The sequence below is a fragment of the Plecotus auritus genome (genome assembly GCF_963455305.1).
Source record: "Plecotus auritus genome assembly, chromosome: 2".
Taxonomy (NCBI): domain Eukaryota; kingdom Metazoa; phylum Chordata; class Mammalia; order Chiroptera; family Vespertilionidae; genus Plecotus; species Plecotus auritus.
The window spans coordinates 120,805,124-120,825,690 of record NC_137771.1 but is presented as its reverse complement, the minus strand read 5'-3'; the positions used below and the strand labels follow the sequence as shown (position 1 = coordinate 120,825,690).

At 41.3% G+C, this 20,567-nt stretch overlaps 1 protein-coding gene across 1 annotated transcript in view; it reads left to right on the top strand.

The window, feature by feature from the left end:
- The window catches only part of ERICH6 (glutamate rich 6), a gene marked incomplete at both ends in the record, with an annotated part of 86,383 nt that overhangs the window by 22,151 nt on the left and 43,665 nt on the right, over positions 1-20,567 (top strand). The window contains 6 exons of the mRNA XM_080654664.1: positions 968-1,023; positions 1,119-1,235; positions 3,820-3,933; positions 4,887-5,044; positions 5,693-5,763; positions 16,070-16,215. Coding sequence (XP_080510790.1) covers positions 968-1,023; positions 1,119-1,235; positions 3,820-3,933; positions 4,887-5,044; positions 5,693-5,763; positions 16,070-16,215 — 662 coding nt within the window. The remainder of the gene's footprint in view (positions 1-967; positions 1,024-1,118; positions 1,236-3,819; positions 3,934-4,886; positions 5,045-5,692; positions 5,764-16,069; positions 16,216-20,567) is intronic.

The following is a 20,567-nucleotide window of genomic DNA, read 5'->3' as shown; positions in this document are numbered from 1 at the left end:
TGTAGCCTCCTGCTCTTTCTAGCTCCGTGGCTGCCGCCATTTCTGTTTGGGTTTATGTATCTTCTATCATTGAAACTTTGTAGCCTTGAGTGGAGGCCTAGGCCGGCAAGGGCAGGCGGAAAGCTTGGCTTCCTCCATTGCTGGGGAAACCCAAGCCTCCCTCCTGCTCTCTGTGGCCGTAGCCATCTTGGTTGAGTTTATTTGCATATTCGCTCCTGATTGGCTGGTGGGCGTGGCTGGTGGGTGTAGCGGAGTGATGGTTAATTTGCATATTACTCTTTTATTAGATAGGATTGACTTCAGGGAGGAAGAGAGAGAGAGATAGAAACATCAATGATGAGAGAGAATCATCGATCTGCTGCTTCCCGCATGCCCCACACTGGGTACTGAGCCCACAACCTGGGCATATGGCCTGACTGGGAATTGAACGGTGACCTCCTGGTTCATAGGTCAATGCTCAACCACTGACCCACACCGGCTGGTCTCATGTTTTTTTTTTATATTAAACTTCTTTCCTATTTTGTCAGGATTAATGACAAATATATATTCTTTTGACAGGGAAGAAAACACACACTATAAAGAAGGAAACTGAACCTGAAAATATAGCTGCTATGTTAAGAGGTGAATGGATGTTTGGCATCATCCCCTGTGTGGCAAAGGCAAACTGCTATTAGGGAAATTACTTAACTTGGATGGTTCTCATGCCCTTTAGAAAAGCCCTCCCCTTAATAATGTATGCAATAAAGTGGTGAAGAGGGAGGGTTTCAGGGCATTTAAGTGGTGTGTGTGTGTACGGGGGGGTGTGCATTTGCATGTGTGTGTGCGTATGAGTGCATGTGTGTGTGTGTGTGTGTGTGTGTGTGTGTGTGTGTGTGTGTGATGAGCTAAGATCTCCAAACTAGAGAAAATGGGATACAGTGCACAAAGACTTTAAACTTTCTTTCTAAATCTATCCTTTTCTCTTCAGAAAAATGGGTAATTAATCCAGAAGAGCTAAAACTAAATATTTTATGTGAGTTGGAGGTAAGAAATATTTCAGTCCAACTAGTAAATCATACTCATGGTAAATCGATCATTCACCTTCATTTTCTCTTTCTGTGTCTCTCTTTAAAATTTAGTTTGAGGAAGACTTTATAACATTGTTTGAGCCTTCTCTGAGAACATTACCCAGTGTCGGGCCACCATCCTTTCTGGCATTCAAACAGGAGCATTCCACTTTAGGCACTGACTTCAAGGTGATTTTCATTTTTTCTTTTTTTACTCTAATAAATGAAGTGAAAAGGCACATGATGATTTGCACAAAAGACAGTGAACATACTTTTAAAAAACATAGGCAAAGAGCCCATTTACTTGAAATAGCATTTGGACAGGATAGCTATTGTAGTTTCCTAGGGTTGCTGCCAAAAAGGGCCACAGACTAGGTGCTTTAAAATGACGAATATGTGTTGTCTCCCAGTTCTGAAGGTTAGAAGTCCAAATTCAGTAAGTGCAGCACGCAGGAGAGTAGCCTTTCTTGCCTCTTCCAGGTTCCTGGTTGTGGTTGTCAGTTCTTACGCTTGGCTGGCAGCGCCATCACTTCAGTTTCTGTCTTAGTTGCCCTGGAGGTTTGGGGGTCTGTGTCCAAGTGTTTCTCTTCTCCAAGGACACTAGCCATGTTGGATTAGGGCCCACCCTAATGACCTCATCTAAACTTGATGACATCTGCAAAGACCCCATTTCCAGATAAGGCCACATTCACAGGTTCCAGGAGTTACGACTTCAGTGTCTTTTGGGGGGACACAATTCAACCTGTAATAGTGGCCATAATGCCTGGAAACATAGATAAGATGTAGATTTGCCATATTTGATCATGTTAAGTGACCAATGCCTGAGCTTGGTGGGCAAGGAAAAGGTCATCTTAGTAATTCCAACAGGATGGCACAGCACCCACTTCACATGAGTGGTGAGGGACTGCCTGGTGGAATGATTATTTCCAAACTTGGGTGTTATGGACATGTGGAGAGAGCTGCACAGCCCCCACATGGCAACCCCTTTGATTACTTCTTCTGGATGCACTAAGGTGCAGGCTTATTCCCTGAAAACAAGATACCAATCATGTGAGACAGCCTGTGTCCAGTGCATTGAAGGAATTGGTGGGAAATCTGTGTGGATGCTCTGAGGTGGTGTTCATTGCTGATTTGTGCAGCACATTGAACAGTGCAATTCTGGTGAGGGATAACACATTGAATATATCATGTCATTTAATGTCAACCAACATTTATTGTTTATATTTAGCCCAGATTTAGTCACCCTATAGATTCTTCAAGTTGAAATTCTTTATTCAAACATAACACCTTCCTTCTTCTGAACCACAAAGGCTCATATCCAGGGAAGTTTCTCAAGCTTTCTTCCCCTGACACCTAGAGATGCGCCTGAACATTAGGAAGGTCCTTTCTTCCAGGGAACTGTCCCTGCACTAGCACCTGGGCAGGGATGGCTCCTCCTGCTCTTCGGACAGACCTTCCAGGTCCTCTAGTTCAGGAGCAGAGCAACTGGCTTTCCCACTTTCCCCTCCAGTCATATCCTCTTTAAATGAAGATTACAATCCCACTCGTGGTCTTTTGAAGCATCTCCACCTTGCTTCACCCTAGGTAAAGGGATAAAGGGACCTCAGGCTGAGGAGCTCACTACCAAGACCCTTGAATGGAACAGGTTGCAGATGTCCTGGCATTGTCAAGCTCTCCTTCTGCCCTGCTCCATCATCTGGTAGCCATCCTGGATTTACTCCACCATTTCTCTATTACAAGGCTTTACCACTCCACTCACCCACTAAGTCCTCTGCTTTTAGCTACATTATTGTGTCATCTTAATGGCTCAAGGTATTGAACAGAACTCCAGGATGGTGAATCCCTGACTGTACTGGCCACCTCAGTTACACTTTGGCCCCATGATGGCCATCTTGCCAATCCCAGAGAATGGTTTCTTTGGCAAATACAGATACCCTTGTGGCATTCATGACCTGTGAGCCATAATCTCTGTCTTTTCCTGAGACCTGTGCTGAGGCTTGCGTGCTTGCCATCATGTACTCAGATCACCAACATGCCATAATGTATCAACCCCTCACGGAGCCACCTGAACTCCTAACTCCAGATCTTCTTGCTTCCCCTGCTCTCTCCTTCCCCCTCCGGAATTACCTTCATAGCCCAGACAGGAGAATTCAGAGCCCCAATCTGGGCTTCCCCTTGAGAAAGGACTCTAATTTAGAACGGTGATCATTATGAATGGTGACCTGCATAAGTAATGTCAAGACTTTTTTTTACCTGGCACTTCTTGAAGGAGTTTATGGCATTCAACATCTTAGACCATTTGCCTACAATTTGATATATGTTATCTCCTGTCTTTTGCATCTACTTACACACTGTATATCCCCCTCCCCAACAAGAGACTCTGATGTCAACAGTCATTTCTGAAACTTAGTTCTTACACTAAGGAGCCATCCAAAGGACCAACACAGCTCCTGATGGGCTCAGCTGTACTCTGATAACTGCACCAGAGAGAGGCCCTCAACACCACCTCAGCATCCTCAGTCCTCACCAATTCATTAACAGAAGTGATGTCTCATTCTGGAATATATAGATCTGGCTGGCTGGGTACCTTCTAGTATAGAATCTCAGGCTCTTGAAAGTTCCCCGCCAACTATTTCTGGGAGACTTCAGGGTGTCTGACAGGAGCTCTCAAGTAGGTTTGCACATCTCCATACTCCTGCTGTCCTAATGGGCACTCACTGGCCTGCTCCTGCTGCTGCTTGTGGACAGGTCTTCATTTTCCCCCTCTCTCAAGGGAGAAGAGGAAGAGATATTGCTGACGTGTGAATTTTGTGGGAGTGATCTAAGAACATTTCTTTCTGCTGTGGATATTTATTCTGACAACAGTAGCTCTGAACCAGTAAAACATGTAAGTTCTAAAGCAGATTTACTGAGGAAATAGTGTTATTTTAAATACCATTTTAAAATATATGTAGTATTTTCTCCTTGCATTGCCATTCTTTAAAATTATGTGTTAGCAGTCAAATCATAAACACAATGGGATACCATTCCACACCCGCTAGGATGGTATTAATAAAATGACAGACAATAACAAGTGTTGGCAAGATGTAGAGAAACTGGAACCCTCATACACTATTGAAGGGGAATATAAAATGGTGCAGCTGTGTTGTGAAAAAGTTGGGTAGTTCCTCAAAAAGTTACACATACAATTACCATATAACATGCAAATCCATTCCTCGGTACATACCCAAGAAAATTGACAATACATGTCCACACAAAAACTTGTACACAAATGTTCACAGCAGCATGATTTATAACAGCCCAAAGGTGAAAATAATTCAATGCCCTTCAACTGATGAATGGGCAAATAAATGTGGTGTATTCATAAAATTAAATATTATTCAGTCATAAGAATTGAAGTACTAATACATACTACAACATAGATGAACCTTGAAAACATTATGCTCAGTGAAAAAAGCCGTACACAAAGTACCGCATATTGCATGATTCCATGTATATGAATTGTACAGAACAGGCAATAATAGAGACAGAAAATAGATTAGTGGTTGCCAGGGGCTGAGCAGAGAGAAGGATAGGGAGTGAGTGTCAATGGGTACAGGTTTCATGTCCTAAAATTGATGGTGGTGATGGTTACACAACTCTGGATATACTAAAAACCATTGAATTGCACACTTTAAATGGGTCAATTGTATGGTATATGAATTATATCTCAATAAATTTTATACCAAAAACTGTTATTATAGATTATTATTCAAACCCCATTAGCCATTTTTGGTTTTTACCCCCTCTAATTATCTTCACCCAGAACTAAAGAGAAGAAAATGACCTCTTTGTTTTTAGGCCATCTGTTGTAGTTCTTTCCAAAATCTGGTTGATTACATCTACGAGGAAAAACAAAAAATCCAAAGCACTAAAGAGGAATTCATCTGTATCGACCCTCATGCAGCCCACGGCACTGAGATGGAGAGATTCAGAGCAAAGGAAAAGGCCCTGCGGAGGTAACATCGAGCTTTGGATATTGAAACTCAGATAAGTCCACTTAGAGAGCTCTTTGTAAAACAAACCTGGTTTTTCAAAATACATAATTTTGAAGATATATTCCCAATGAAGAGATAAAATTGGTCAAAGCAAACCTTTTACAAAACCTGGAGGATGTTATGAGATTCAGGAGCTCCCAGAAGCTCAGTGAACTCACTGATTTAAAATAGAAACTTACCCAGATTCTCAGGACAATTCAGAATTCCTATTTTGGATAAATTTGTCCACTAAACAAAATGGAGATCCATGTGCTTTGATTAAATAACTAGACCAGGGGTGGGCAAACTTTTTGACTCGAGGGCCACAATGGGTTCTTAAACTGGACCGGAGGGCCGGAACAAAAGCATGGATGGAGTGTTTGTGTGAACTAATATAAATTCAAAGTAAAGGAGCGGAGGGGAGAGCAAGAGAACCCTCCGCTCTTTCGGCTCCACGGGCCAGATAGAACAGCCGAACGGGCTGGATCCGGCGTAGTTTGCCCACAGCTGAACTAGACTCACAAGTAATAACAGATAAAAATTACAAGGGATGACTATGAAACAGTTACAATTTGTCATATACTTTTTACAGCTTGAAACATTAGATTTATGGATTTTTTTTTTTTGTAGAAAACAGGAGCAACAAATAGCCAAACATTGGGAAATAAAAACAAATGAACATACTAGTTTCTCTGAAGAAGGTGAGTTCATCGATGCTCATGTTATAGATCAGTTGTACATCAAAAAGCTCATATGCTTGACCAAGAACTAAAACTGGCATTTTTTTTATTTTATTAATCCTCACCCAAGGATATTTTTCCATTGATTTTTTTTAGAGATAGTGGAAAGGAAGGGGAGAGACAGAGAGAGAGAAACATTGATGTGAGACACATCAATTGGTTTGCCTCCTGCATGTGTCCTGACCAGGGCCAGGGATTGAGCCTGCAACCAAGGTATGTGCCCTTAACCAGAATCTAACCGGGGGCCCTTAAGTCCACAGGCTGATGCTCTATCCACTGAGCCAAACCGTCCAGGGCAAAACTGACATATTTAAAAAACACTATTTAAAGTTTTCATTTCAGTCGATGCATTAGTCAAAATGGTTCCGAAAAGCTGATGTTTCAAGTCATCTGGCTTTTGAAGTTTTTAGTCTTCATCTAGTTATTATTGATTGAAATGAATTAGCACCATCTGTGGTAGTATAGAGCATGTTACAGATAACTGCAAAGAGCTTTTGGGTTCAGTGTCTTTGGTTTTATTAAGTACATATTCCATTTTGTTTTCAAGCTGGGGTATGGTAAATCTGTCAAAAATAAACCAGATTTCTTTCTTCATAGGTCCCATCAGTCACCTAGCCAAGAGCTGGGACTGTTAAAGGAGCACTGATGTTAGAATCACAAGCTCTGAATTTATATCCTTGCTTTTGTACTTAGACGCTGTCTGCTTTGGAGTAAATTACTTAATCTTTCTGAGCATTAGGCTCCTCCTCTACCACTCAGTACTATGGAGAAGATACTTAGAGACAATATATTTTTGTTTTTTAAACTAAATCTCTAGTATCAAGTTCTTGGTAGTCAACTGTTTTCTACTAGGTCTAAGGCCAGAAAATTGCACTTAATGAAAATGAACATTTTTTCTGTTTTATTTATTTATTTATTTATTTATTTATTATTTATTTTACTTCCCTCATTGAACTCTCCCTGGCCAACCCCAACCAGCACATGCCCTCACCCCCCTAGTGTCTGTGCCCATTGCTTATGCTTATATGCATGCACACAAGTCCTTTGGTTGATCTCTTAGTACACAAACACCAACCCGCACCTTCCTCTGAAGTTTGATGGTCTGTTTGATGCTTCTCTGTCTCTGGATCTGTTTTTGTCCATCAGTTTATGTTGTTCATTATATTCCACAAATGAGTGAGGTCATGTGATATTTATCTTTCTTCAACTGGCTTTTTCACTTACACAATGCTCTTCATGTCCATCCATGCTGTTGTGAATGGTAAGAGCTTTTTCTTTTTTACAGCAGCGTAGTATTCCATTGTGTAGATGTACAACTGTTTTTATTTATTTATTTATTTATTTATTTATTTATTTATTTATTTTGGCTTTCAAACACAGAAAGACAATGTTTAATAAATGGAATCATCTATTTTTTTCTAATACAAAGACTTTCTTTTTTTAAAAATATATTTTATTGATTTCTTTACAGAGAGGAAGGGAGAGAGATAGAGAGTTAGAAACATCGATCAGCTGCCTCCTGCACACACCCTACTGGGGATGTACCCACAACCAAGGTACCTGCCCTTGACTGGAATCGAACCTGGAACCCTTTAGTCCACAGTCTGACGCTCTAGCCACTGATCCAAACCGGTCAGGGCTCTAATACAAAGACTTTCATAACTGAAATATTCAACATTATATTACACACTAGAGGCCCAGTGCATGAAATTCGTGTATGGGGGCGGGGGGTGTCCCTCAGCCCAGCCTGCACCCTCTCCAATCTGGTACCCCTTGAGGGATGTCCGACTGCTGGTTTAGGCTTGATTCTAAACCAGCAGTCGGACATCCCTCTCACAATCCAGGACTGCTGGCTCCTAACTGCTTGCCTGCCTGCCTGCCTGCCTGATTGCCCCTAACCCCTCTGCCTGCCAGCCTGATCACCCCCTAACCACTCCTCTGCCAGCCTGATTGACACCTAACTGCTCCCCTGCCAGCATGGTCGTCCCCAACTGACCTCCCCTGCTGGCCCAATTGCCCCCAATTGCCTTCCCCTGTGGGGCTGAGGGGACTGGGGAACTGAGGCTGGATGGGCGGGGCTGAGGAAATTGGGGGACTCTGGCTGGATGAGGCGGGGCTGAGGGGACTGGGAGCTGCCATCTTGTGAGGGCATGGCAGTCAATTAGCATATTCCCTCTTTATTGGATGTGGGCACTTCCATCTTTGTGAGGGCATGGCAGTCAATTAGCATATTCCCTCTTTATTGGATGTGGGCACTACCATCTTTGTGAGGGTGTGTCAGTCAATTAGCATATTCCCTCTTTATCAAATAGGATGTGTTTGAGGTATAAGTTATATACATAAAATTCATCCGTTTTAAATGTACAATTCAATACTTTTTTTCTTTATTGATTAAGGTATTACATATGAGTTCTTATCCCCCATTGCCCCCCCATCCCACCCTCATTCATGCCATCACACCCCCACTGGTGTCTGTGTCCATTGGTTATGCTTATATGCATGCATACAAATTTTTTGGTTGATCTCTTCCCCTTATGCCCACCCTCCCCTACCTTCCCTCTGAGGTTTGAGCATCTGATCTCTGTCTCTGGATCTGTTTTTGTTCATCAGTTTATGTTGTTCATTATAATCCACAAATAAGTGAGATCATGTGATATTTATCTTACTCTGACTGACTTATTTCGCTTAGCATAATGCTCTCCAGGACCATCCATGCTGTTGCAAATGGAAAGAGTGCCTTCTTTTTTATAGCAGCATAGTATTCCATTGTGTAGATGTACCACAGTTTTATAATCCACTAATCTGCTGATGGGCACTTAGGCTGTTTCCAAATCTTAGCTATTGTAAATTGTGCTGCTATGAACCAGTGCATATGTCCTTTCCGATTGGTGTTTCTGATTTCTTGAGATATATTCCTAGAAGTGGGATTACTGGGTCAATTGGGAATTCCATTTTTATTTTTTGAGGAAACACCATACTGTTGTCCACAGTGACTGCACCAGTCTGCATTCCCACTAGCAGTGCACGAGGGATCCTTTTTCTCCAGATCCTCACCAGCACTTGTCTTTTGTCAATTTGTTGATGATAACCATTCTGACAGGTGTGAGATAGTATTTCATTGTCATTTTGATTTGCATCTCTCGGATGATTAGTGACTGAGCATGTTTTTATATGTCTCTTGGCCTTCTGTCTGTCCACTTTTGAAACGTGTCTATTTATGTCCTTTGCCCATTTTTTTATTGGATTGTTTATCTTCCTTTTGTTAAGATGTGAATTCCCTATAAATTTTGGAGACTAGACCCTTATCAGAGATAACATTGGCAAATATGTTCTGCCATGCAGTGGGCTTTCTTGTTCTTTTCTTGATGGTTTCTTTTGCTGTGCAGAAGTTTTTTATTTTGATGTAGTCCTATTTGTTTATTTTCCCCTTAGTTTCCATTGCCCTAAGAACTGTATCGGTAAAGATATTTCTACAACATATGTCTGATATTTTGGTGCCTATGGAGTCTTCTAATATTTTTATGGTTTCCCATCATATGTTTAAGTCTTTATCCATTTTGAGTTTATTTTTTGTGGAAACCCCTCTCACGTCCTGCATGGTTCAGGGTTCCAGTTCAGGGTTTGGGTTCTGGAGAAGGCCACACACAAATGAAAAGAGACTAGAAAAGCATTAATTTGGGAAATGGGGGCCAGGCGGTAGTCCAACTCTAGTGGGAGGACTACTCCCCGCTCTGGCTTTACGATCCCTTTTATTAAGATTAAAATTATAGGGTACACCCATATTCCCTAGGCAGGAAACTCCAATAAAAGCCAATCAGTGAATTTAGGACTAACAGGTGGGGGCTGCTTCAACTACCAATATCTAATAATTAGCTCTGACCCTTCAAAGCAATTAAGGTTGATCAGCCCTCCAGATTCCCTGTCCACACCTCTCCATTAATAAAACAATGATCGGCTTCCGGCAATTTTTGTGTATGATATTAGTTGGTGGTCTGATTTCATTTTTTTGCATGTATCTGTCCAATTTTCCAAACACCATTTATTGAAGAGACTGTCTTGACTCCATTGTTTGTTCTTACCTCCTTTGTCAAATATTAATTAAGCATAATGGCTTTGGTCAATTTCTGGGTTCTGGGTTCGGTTTCATTCGTCTATATGTCTGTTCTTGTGCCAGTACCAAGCAGTTTTGAGAACAGTGGCTTTGTAATACACCTTGATATCTGGTACTGAGATCCCACCTACTTGGTTCTTCTTTCTCAGGATTGCTGCAGCTATTCGGGGTCTTTTTTTATTCCATATGAATTTTTGTAGAGTTCATTCTAGGTCTGTGAAATATGCCGTTGGTATTTTAATAGGGATTGCATTAAATCTATAGATAAATTTGAGTAGTATGGACATTTTAATGATGTTGAGTCTACCAATCCATGAACACGGTATAGTCTTCCATTTGTTTATGTCTTCCTTTATATCTTTTTTCAATGTCCTGTAGTTTTCTGAATACAGGTATTTTACCTCCTTAGTTACGTGTATTCCTAGGTATCTTAATTTTTTTGTTGCAACAGTAAATGGGATTCTTTCTTTGTTTGTTTCTCTTTCTATGAGTTCATTATTGGTGTATAAAAGGGCCATAGATTTCTGGGTGTTAATTTTGTATCCCGCTACAGTGCCAAATTCATGTATTAAATCTAGTAGTTTTGTGTGTTTTTTTATGAAGTCTTTGGGTTTTTTTTATGTATAATATGTCATTTGCAAATAATGACAGTTTTACTTCTTCTTTTCCAATGTGGGTGCCTTTTATTTCTTCTTGTCTAATCACTATGGCTAGCACTTCTAGTACTATGTCAAACAGGAGTGGTGAGAGTGTGCATCCCAGTCTTGTTCCTGTTCTTAGGGGAAATGGTTTTAGTTTTTTCTCATTGAGTATGATGTTGGCTGTAGGTTGGTCATATAAGGCTTTTATTATGTTGAGGTATGATCCCGCTATTCAAACTTTGCTGAGAGTTTTTATCATAAAGAGTATTGGATTGTGTGAAATGCTTTTTCTGCATCAATTGATATGATTATGTCATTTTTATCTCTCAATTTGTTTATGTGATGTATCATGTTTATTGATTTGCAGATATTGTATCAGCTTTGCATCCCTGGAATAAATCCCACTTGGTCATGGTGTATGATCTGTCTAGTGTAATGCTGGATCTGATTTGCTAGAATTTTGTTGAGGATTTTATTATCTATGTTCACTACAGGATATTGGCCTGTAGTTCTCTTTTTTTGTGTGTGTGATGTCTTTATCTGGTTTTGGTATTAGGGTGATGCTGGCTTCATAGAAAGAGCTTGGAAGTGTGCATTCCTCTTGAATTTTTTGAAATAGTCTGAGGAGGATAGGTTTTATTTCTTCTTTGAATGTTTGGTAAAACTCCCCTGTGAAGCCATTTGGCCCAGGGCTTTTGTTTGCTGAACATTATTTGATGACTTCTTCAATTTTCTCCATAGTTATCAGCCTATTCAGATTATTTTATTCTTCCTGATTGAGATTTGGAAGATCATATTTTTCTAGGAATATGTCCATTTCTTCTAGATTGACCAGTTTGTTGGAATAGAGTTGTTCATAGTTTTTGGGTGTTTTTTTACAATCCTTTGAATTTTGGTGGGGTCTGTTGTTACTTTGCCTCTCTCATTTCTGATTTTGTTTATTTGGGTCCTCTCTCTTTCTTGGTGAGCCTTGCTAGAGGTTCTTGGTGAGCCTTGCTAGAGGTTCATCAATCTTGTTTAGCCTTTCAAAGAACCAGCTCTTGATTTCATTGATCTTTTATATTGTTGTGTGTGGGTTTTTTGTTTGTTTGTTTGTTTGTTTGTTTGTTTTGGTCTCAACGTCATTTATTGCCACTCTGATCTTTATTCCCTTCCTTCACTCTGGGCTCTTCTTCTTGCTCTCTTTCTCATTCTTTAAGTTGTAGAGTTATATAATTTATTACCAGTTTTTCTTGTTTTTTTGAGGTAGGCCTGTAGAGCTATGAACTTCCCTCTCAGGACTGCTTTCATTGTGTCCCATATTTTGGATTGTTTTGTTTTCATTGTTGTTTCCAGGCTGTTTTTGTTTCTTATTTGATCTCTTTTGTAATACAATCATTGTTTAATAGCATGCTATTTAGCCTCCAAGTGTTTGAATTTTGTGATTGTTTTTATTGTAGTTTATTTCTAATATTATGCCATTGTAATCTGAGAAGATGCTTGATATGATTTCAATCTTGTTGAATTTAAAGAGACTTTGCCTGTGTCTGAATATGTGGTCTATTTTTGAAAATGTCCCATGTGCACTTGAGAAGAATGTATATTCTGTAGCTTCAGGGTGAAATGTTCTGAAGATGTTGGTTAAGTCCATCTGATCTAGTGAGTAGTTTAGGATTCTTTGCTGATATTTTTGTCTAGAGGATTTATCCAGTGATGTCAATGGGGTATTAAATTCCCCTACTATGACTGTACTAGATGCCTGGTGCATGAAAATTCAGCCCTGGAAGTGGGGGGGTGTACCTCAGCCCGGCCTTCCCCCTCTCACAGTACGGGAACCATGAGGGGTGGGAGGCGACCGGCGATCAGGGGAAGGTGACGCCAAATCACACCTCTGCTGCTGCCACTGCCGGCAGTGCAAGCCTCGGCCTGCCCTAGTTACCTGAGCCTTGGCTGGCCCTGGGCATGCTGGGAAGCTGCCATTTGAGGTTTGCCTGAGCCTCAGGCCGGCCCTGAGTGGCTGGGCAGCTGACATCTGAGGCTTGCCTGTGCCTCAGGCATTGGCTGGGCAACCGTCATCCAAAGCTTGCCTGCATCTCAGGTGTCGGCTGGGCAGCTGCCATATGAGGCTTGCCTGAGCCTCGGGCCGGCCCTGGAAGGCTGAGCGGCTGAGGGGACTGGGGGATTCTGGAGGCAGGTGCACCCCGGCGGGGCTGAGGGGACTGGGCGCCACCATCTTGTGGCTGTGGGCACCGCCATCTTTGAGGGCAGGGCAGTCAATTAGCATATTCCCTCCTTATTGGATGTGGGCACTGCCATCTTTGAGGAAGGGCAGTCAATTAGCATATTCCCTCCTTATTGGCTGTGGGCGCCGCCACCTTTGCAACAGCGTGAGGGTCAATTAGCATATTCCCTCTTTATTAGATAGGATTGCTGCAGATCTCTGTCTTGATATCTTCTAGAATTTTGTGTGTGTGTATTTGGGTGCTCCTGCATTGGGTGCATATATGTTTACCAGAGTTATATCCTCTTGTTGTATCGATCCCTTTAGTATTATGAAGTAGCCTTCCTTATCTCTTATTATGACCTTCACTTTGAGGTCTATTTTATCATATAAAAGTATTGCTACCCCAGCTTTTTTTTTTCTCACTTCCATTCACCTTAAATTTTTTTTCCATCCCTTCACTATCAGTCTGTGTGAGTCCTTTGTTCTGAGGTAGGTTTCTTGTAGACTAGCATATATATGGGTCATGTTTTCTTATCCATTAAGGTACCCTATGTCTTTTGATTGGAGCATTTAATCCATTTACATTTAAGGTTGTTATTGATAGGTATTTGTTCATTGCCATTTTTCTTCTTTATGCCTGTGTTCCTTCTTCCCTTCCTATTTCTTCTTTATACAGCAGTTCCTTTAGCATTTCTTGCATTGACTGGCTTGGTGGTAATAAACTCCCTTAGCCTCTTTGTGTCTGTGAAGCTCCTTATTTCACCTTCAATTTTTAATGGTAGCCTTTCTTGGTATAGTATTCTTGGATTCAGTCCCTTGCTTTGCATCACTTTGTATATTTCATTTCATTCCTTTCTGGCCTGATGTGTTTCTGTTGAGAAATCAGTTTATATTCTAAGGGGAGATCCCTTATAAGTAACTTTCTGTCTCTCCCTGGCAGCCTTTAAGATTCGGGGCTGGATGGAGGGAAGGGCCTTGGGCCGATCAGGATGGTGGGACCCATCAGGGGCATGGCCAGCCAGGGGAAGGGGCTGCAGGAGGTTGGCCACCCAGCCTCACCCTGTTGGGGTGGGAGGGTGCGATCAGGGGAGGGCCAGCCAGGGGGAAGGGCTGTGGGCCTATCATGGTGGGGTGGGCTGATGGGAGCACAGCTGGTGGGGTCGGGGAGGGAAGGAAGGGGACATTTGGCCAGCAGGTCTGGCTCTTTTTTTTTTTATTTTGCAGACCTGGATCTTGATCAGGGTGGGAGAGTCCAATCAGGAGCAGGCTAGCATGGAGGAGGGGCCACAAGGTTGGCCGCCGGCCCCACCCCCTGATCAGGCTGGTTCACTGGCCACAGTGGGCATCGTAGCAACTGGTTGTTAGGTCATTAATGGCTGAGAAGTGCTCTATGCACCTTCTGGTGACCAGTCATTTGGTTGTTTTGGTTGTGATACCTCTTGGCCTTTTAGTATTATGATAACCCTTACTCTGAATTCTGTTTCTGACATATTGCATGCCTCCATTTCATTCGTTTCCTTTTTCTGATAATACCTCCTTTTCTTTCCTTGGGGGTTGTTTCTTTGTCTCCCATTTTTGCTGTCTCTGGTCCTGGGCACCCTGCTTGGAATTTGAGAGGTTGAAGACCTTATCAGGACAATGGTCTGGAAATTGTTAGCCCAGAGGCTGGGTCTGCCTTGAATCTCACACCTTTATTGTCTCTGCTCTGAGTTGAATCCTCTTCTCTCACAGATCTGGTCCCTCAGTTGTCTGCTTTATTTTATTTTAAATCCTCACCTGAGGATATTTTCCATTGATTTTTAGAGAACAGAAGAGAGAGGGAAAGACAGAGAGAAATATCAATGTGAGAGAAACACATCTATTGGTTACCTCCTGCACGAGCCCCAATGAAGGCCTGAGCCAGGGAGGAGCTTGCAACTGAGGTATGTGCCCTTGGCTGGAATCAAACCCAGGACCCTTCAGTCCATAGGCCGACACTCTATCCACTGATCCAAACTGGCTAGGGCTCAGTTGTCTGCTTTAGATGCTGGGATGGTGGGAGCATGTGCACAGTTCCTCTGATGTGCAACTCCCTGTGAGGACCCAGAGCTTTCTGGCATGTAATTTGCTGTGCAGCTCCGGCACCCATGGCAGGGTGGCACCCTAGATCCCTCTGGTGGTTCACTTGCAGCACTGTCCTCTGGCCCCTGGATGGGCACACTGACTTGCTCTGGGTTACCCCTGCAGTGCTTTCCTATGGCTTGGAGTGAGGTGTGTGCTGGGTTGCTCCAGGTAGCCCCTGCAGAACTGTCCCAGGAACTGGGGAGAAATGGGTGTAGGTTGTTCTGGGTCACACAGTACAAGCTCCTGTGTGGCCTGAGTGGGGCACATGCTGGGTTGCTCCAATTCGCCCCTCCTCAGTGTGGAGTGGGGTTGGGCTGCCCTGGGTCACTCAGTCTGTGCTCCCCTGTCACCTGGGGTAAGGTGTGCCTTGGGTTGCTCTGGATGACCATGGCAGGACTGTCCCAGGAGTGGGGCAGATTGCTCTGGGTCACAGTCAGAACTCCCCTGTGGTCTGGACTGGGGCATGCTCTGGGTGTCTCCGGTTCACTCTGACAGCAGGTCTTGGGTCTGGGGGTGGAGCCAGTGCCAGGTGGCTCCAGGTCAGGCTAGCAGCATGGTTCTGGGGTCTGGGGCAGGGGTGGGGTGCAGGGTTCCCCCTGGCTTGCACTCACTGCAGGGTCTTGAAGCTGGATCCTAGGACACTGAGTCCCAGCAGGCTGGCGAGGAGGCCTGGTGTGGGAGCTCACTCTGGTGGCCCGCGCTCCCTGCAGACATCTGGGGGCCTGCTGGGAGGTACTGCGCCACTTACTGCCGGGCACAGTGGTGGTTCCATGTGGGTTATGGCTGGCAAGTGGTGTTCTCTCAGCATCCTCTCCACTTCCTTGTTGAAAATTGTCTCCTCAGCTGTATCCAATATGTTAATTCAGGGTGGATATTCTCCGATTTAGTTGCTTTTCTGCCCTGTCCCTAGGAGGAGGTGCAGGACACTGCTGCCTGTTTAGCTGCCATTTTGTGTCCAGATCAAGGTGTTGGATCCCAAATCAATTCTCATTTTTCTTTTTTTTAACAAAGGAATGAATGGTCTCATTTTGTTTTGTTTTTAACAAAGGAAGGTTCCTCACTTTAATTTAATGAAGGTTGTCATTTTTATTCCATTAAAATATTCCTAATGAAGCAATGCATTTGCAATAGTTTAAAGTTTCATTTTAGAATAAAGGCTTTCAAAAACTTAAAACATATATGTACTTCATGTGATCCTTTTCCTTTTAGATCCAAAGCACTGTAAAACAATTTCTTATCAACTTTCTGTGGATATTCCAGAAAAAAAGATAGTTGATGACAGACTATTTGATTTTGAACTAGACAAAAGAAACATGTCCATCACTAGTTGTGATTCTAGGACAGCATGTGGAAAGGTAATTAGCTTGTAATTTTTTTCTTGCTACTCTTTAAAAATTAGTATTACCTAAAAGTATAAAAGCTATCATGATCAATATGGCAGCTTGTGTACATGGCACATTTAACTATGTGTCAAAAAGAATTGGTATAGCCTGGCCAGCATGGCTCAATGGTTGAGCATCGATCTATGAAATAGGAGTTCACGGTTTGATTCCTAGTCAGGACACACGCCCAGGTTTCGGGCTCAATCCTCAGTGAGTACATGCAGGAGGCAGCTGATCAATGATATTTCTCTCTCTCTCTCCCCCTCTCCCTTCCTCTCTCAATAATATATATATATATATTATATATTGGTATAGACTTGGCCTTTTAACTTCTACTAGACTTTACAACAATACTTTAAATGTTTTATGGGGTACTAGTTTGGTTAAAGCCTTTTTACTTTAAAATGTAAAATGTAAATTGTACATTAAGGAACATTTGGAACCCTTTGAAAACTAAAAAGAAAGGGGAAAAGTCACCAAAACTCTCAACCACTTCCCAAAAAGATCATTATTAATATTTCAATATGTTCTAGACTTGCAATAGCCAATATAGTAACTACTATTGCATACAGCTAAATTTAAAATTAAATATAATTTAAGCTGTTATTCTTTTTTGTTGTTGTTGTTGTTAATCCTCACCTGAGGATATTTTTCCCATTGATTTTTTTTTTTTGAGAGAATAGAAAATAGGGGGGAGAGAGAGAGAGAGAAACATTGATGCAAGAGAGATACATTGATTGGTTGCCTCCTGTAGGCACCCTCTGGACCCTTCAGTCCATAGGCCGATGCTCTAACCACTGAGAAAACCAGCCAGGGCTAAACTGCAATTCTTTAGTCACACTAGTCACATGTCAAGTATTAAATAGCTGCATGTAACTAATGGCTACCAAATTGCAGGGCAGATATAGAACATTTTTATCATCACCAAAAGTTTTATTAGACAATACCCATTCTGGACATTTTTATGCAATGGTTTTTGTTAACATACTTATAATTATATTATGTTAGAGGCCCAGTGCATGATTTTGTGCATGGGTGGGGATACTTGGCCTGGCCAGTGATCGGGGCCAATCAGGGTCATCTTGCCCAGTCTGGATCGGGGCGATAGGGGCTGGCCGGCTGGGAGGAGGGACCATGGGAGGCTTTTATATATATAGATATGTAATTTTTACCTTCTTTTAAATTCAATTGTAAAAAATGTTTACCATGATGTTGTGTACCTTATATTAACATTATTTTAATATCTATGTGCTTTTTCATATAACTTATCTAACCATTCCCCTCTTATTGGACATACAGATTATCAACAGTTTTTTTTGTTTTTGTTTTTTTTTAACAGTTTTTTGCTATACAAAATAACATTGTTTTAAATATCTTTGTGTATAAATTTATTTTTATGTAAATATAATTCCTAAGAATAGATTCCTAGAAATTCAATTACTGAAACAAGGTTTGTTTCTCTTGGGTGACATAGAATTTAAGGGGTGGCAGTGAACTGAAGTAACTGACAAAATCAAATACAAAAACTGGAGAAAGATTAATCATCCAGCCCTCAAATTACTCCTATAAATTATCTTTCAAGTTCAGTTACCAGCACACATGTAAAAGAACCAAGGACACTAGGAAACAACACCACAATAAAAAATCCAGAGAAATACTATCCAATAAGAAAAGACCTGCAAAGACTTTGGAAACTGAAGTATTTATGTTTATAAAATATTGGCTTCAAGATATTTGTAGGGAACAGAAAACTATAAAGTGACATAACAGGTTTGAAAAGAAAAAATAAACTTACAGAGATGAAAACAAAACAACTGAAATTGAAAACTTAAAAGAGAGTTAAAGACAATAACAAAATTCATCATGGGGACAAAAAAGGTAAGGAAAACAGAAGAGAGTGTATGATGTGAAAATAAAATGAGGGGCCTAAAATGTATTTATTCAAAATCCCAGAAGGAGAGGAGAAAGATAATCAAGCAGAGGTGGTATTTGAAAAGATAATGGGAAATTTTTCAGAACTGATAAAAGGGATTGACCCACAGATTTAAGAAGCCAAATAAATCCCAATCAATGTGATTTTTTTTTTGTAAATACTACACTCTTCGCAGTGGCAAATACATAGCTCAACTTCAGACTTTCATAAATTTAAGTTTGCTTGATGAAATGTCTAGAGTAGCCAGACATTTCAAAAATAAAAGCAGAGCCAAAACCGGTTTGGCTCAGTGGATAGAGCGTCAGCCTGCAGACTGAAGGGTCCCGGGTTTGATTCCGGTCAAGGGCATGTACCTTGGTTGTGGGCACATCCTCAGTGGGAGGTGTGCAGGAGGCAGCTGATCGATGTTTCTAGCTCTCTATCCCTCTCCCTTCCTCTCTGTGAAATATCAATAAAATATATTTTTTTAAAAAAATAACAAAAGCAGAGAGTATAACCTCCCCGCTAGTAGAGGTAGAACAAAAAATAGAACAATTTATTTGAAATACCCCCAAAAGATAAGAAAGAATAAGAGAAGAGAAAAGCAGGTAGAAAACATCAAGGAATGTCAGCAATTATATGTAAATAGACTAAATAATCCAGTTAATAGACAAAGACTGCCAATTAAAAAATAAAAAGTCAACCATATACTGTTTGTAAGAGACATATTTAAAATATAAGGATACAGCCTGGCTGGTGTGGCTCAGTGGTTGAGCAACAACGTATAAATCAGGAGGTCACCATTCAATTTCTAGTCAGAGCATATGCTCGGGTTGCAGACTCAATCCCCAGTAGGGGGTGTGCAGGAGGCAGCTGATCAATAATTCTCTCTCATCATTGATGTTTCTATCTCTCTGCCTCTCCCTTCCTCTCTGAAATAAATAAAAATATATTTAAAATATAAAGACACAAAAAGATTAAATATAAATAAGTAAAAATAATATATCATGAAAATAATAATGAGCATTACTAGAGAGAAAGAGGATCACTTAATAATCATAATTTAATCTACCATAAAGATACAACATTACAAAATATTTTCCCATATTAATATACTTTTAAAATATATAAAAGAAAATTTCATAGAAATAAAAATATTTCAATTCATAATCTAATGGGATGCTTTAACTTACCTCTCACATAATTGAGAGGACTATTAGACTAACAGAGAGCAATAATACAGTAGAATACTTGAACAACTCGTTTAACAAATTTGTTCATGGAATGGAAGATTAAATAGTTTAAATATGACATTCTTCCCAAATTTCAAATTCTAACAGGATGGTATATTTGTGTATGTGGGGGAAAAAGAGGTATTGGCAAGTTGATTCTAATATTTACATGGAAATATAAAGAATCTAGAATAGCCAAGACATTCTTGAGAAGAACGCTAGGAAGGATGGAAACATAGTCTACCAGAAAATTAAGACCTATCCTATATAATAAAAGGCTAATATACAAATCGACCGAACAGTGAACAGCCAGTCACTATGATGTGCACTGACCACCAGGGGACAGACACTCAATGCAGGAGCTGCCCCTTGGTGGTCAGTGCAGAGGCTCCCGCAGCAGGAGCTCTGCTCAGACAGAAGCCCTGAGCCAGGCTCACAGATGGTGAGCACAGCGGAGGTGGCCGGAGCCTCTCCTGCCTCCATGGCAGTGCTAAGGAGCAACAAGCCAAGCTGTAAAAAGCTAAGGAGCGAGCAGGCAGGCGGTTAGGAGCAAGCAGATGGACGGTTAGGAGCAAGGGGTCCCAGATTGCGAGAGGGAGCAGGCCGGGCTAAGGGACACCCCTCCTCCATGCACGAATTTCGTGCATCGGTCATCTGGTTATAAAATATGTGATTAAGAAAGTGTAATATTAGGGCAAGATAAACAAAGAATAAAAAGTCCAGAACAGACTCACACATACATAAACATCTGATTTATAACAGTAGTGGCACTGCATAATAATGGAGAAAGAAAAGTCTTTTCAAAACATAGCTCTGGGACAGTCAGGTATCTATAGTTGTTTAGTGAAATTGGAACCACTACCTAACATCATATGTAAAAATCAATTCTAAGTGGATTAAAGACCTTAATTTGAAATGCAAAAATGCAAAGATTTCCTTTATATAGGAGAATAGCGATATTACCTTATGTTAGGGAAAGATTTACTAACTGATGAAAAAAGCAGTATCCATAAAAGATTTGATAAATTAAAATTAAAGGTGTGGCCCTGGCTGGTTTGGCTCAGGCGATAGAGTGTCGGCCTGTGGACTTAAGGGTCCCAGGTTTGATTCCAGTCAAGGGCACATGCCCAGGTTGCGGGCTCGATCCGCAGTGGGGGGTGTGCAGGAGGCAGCCAATCAAT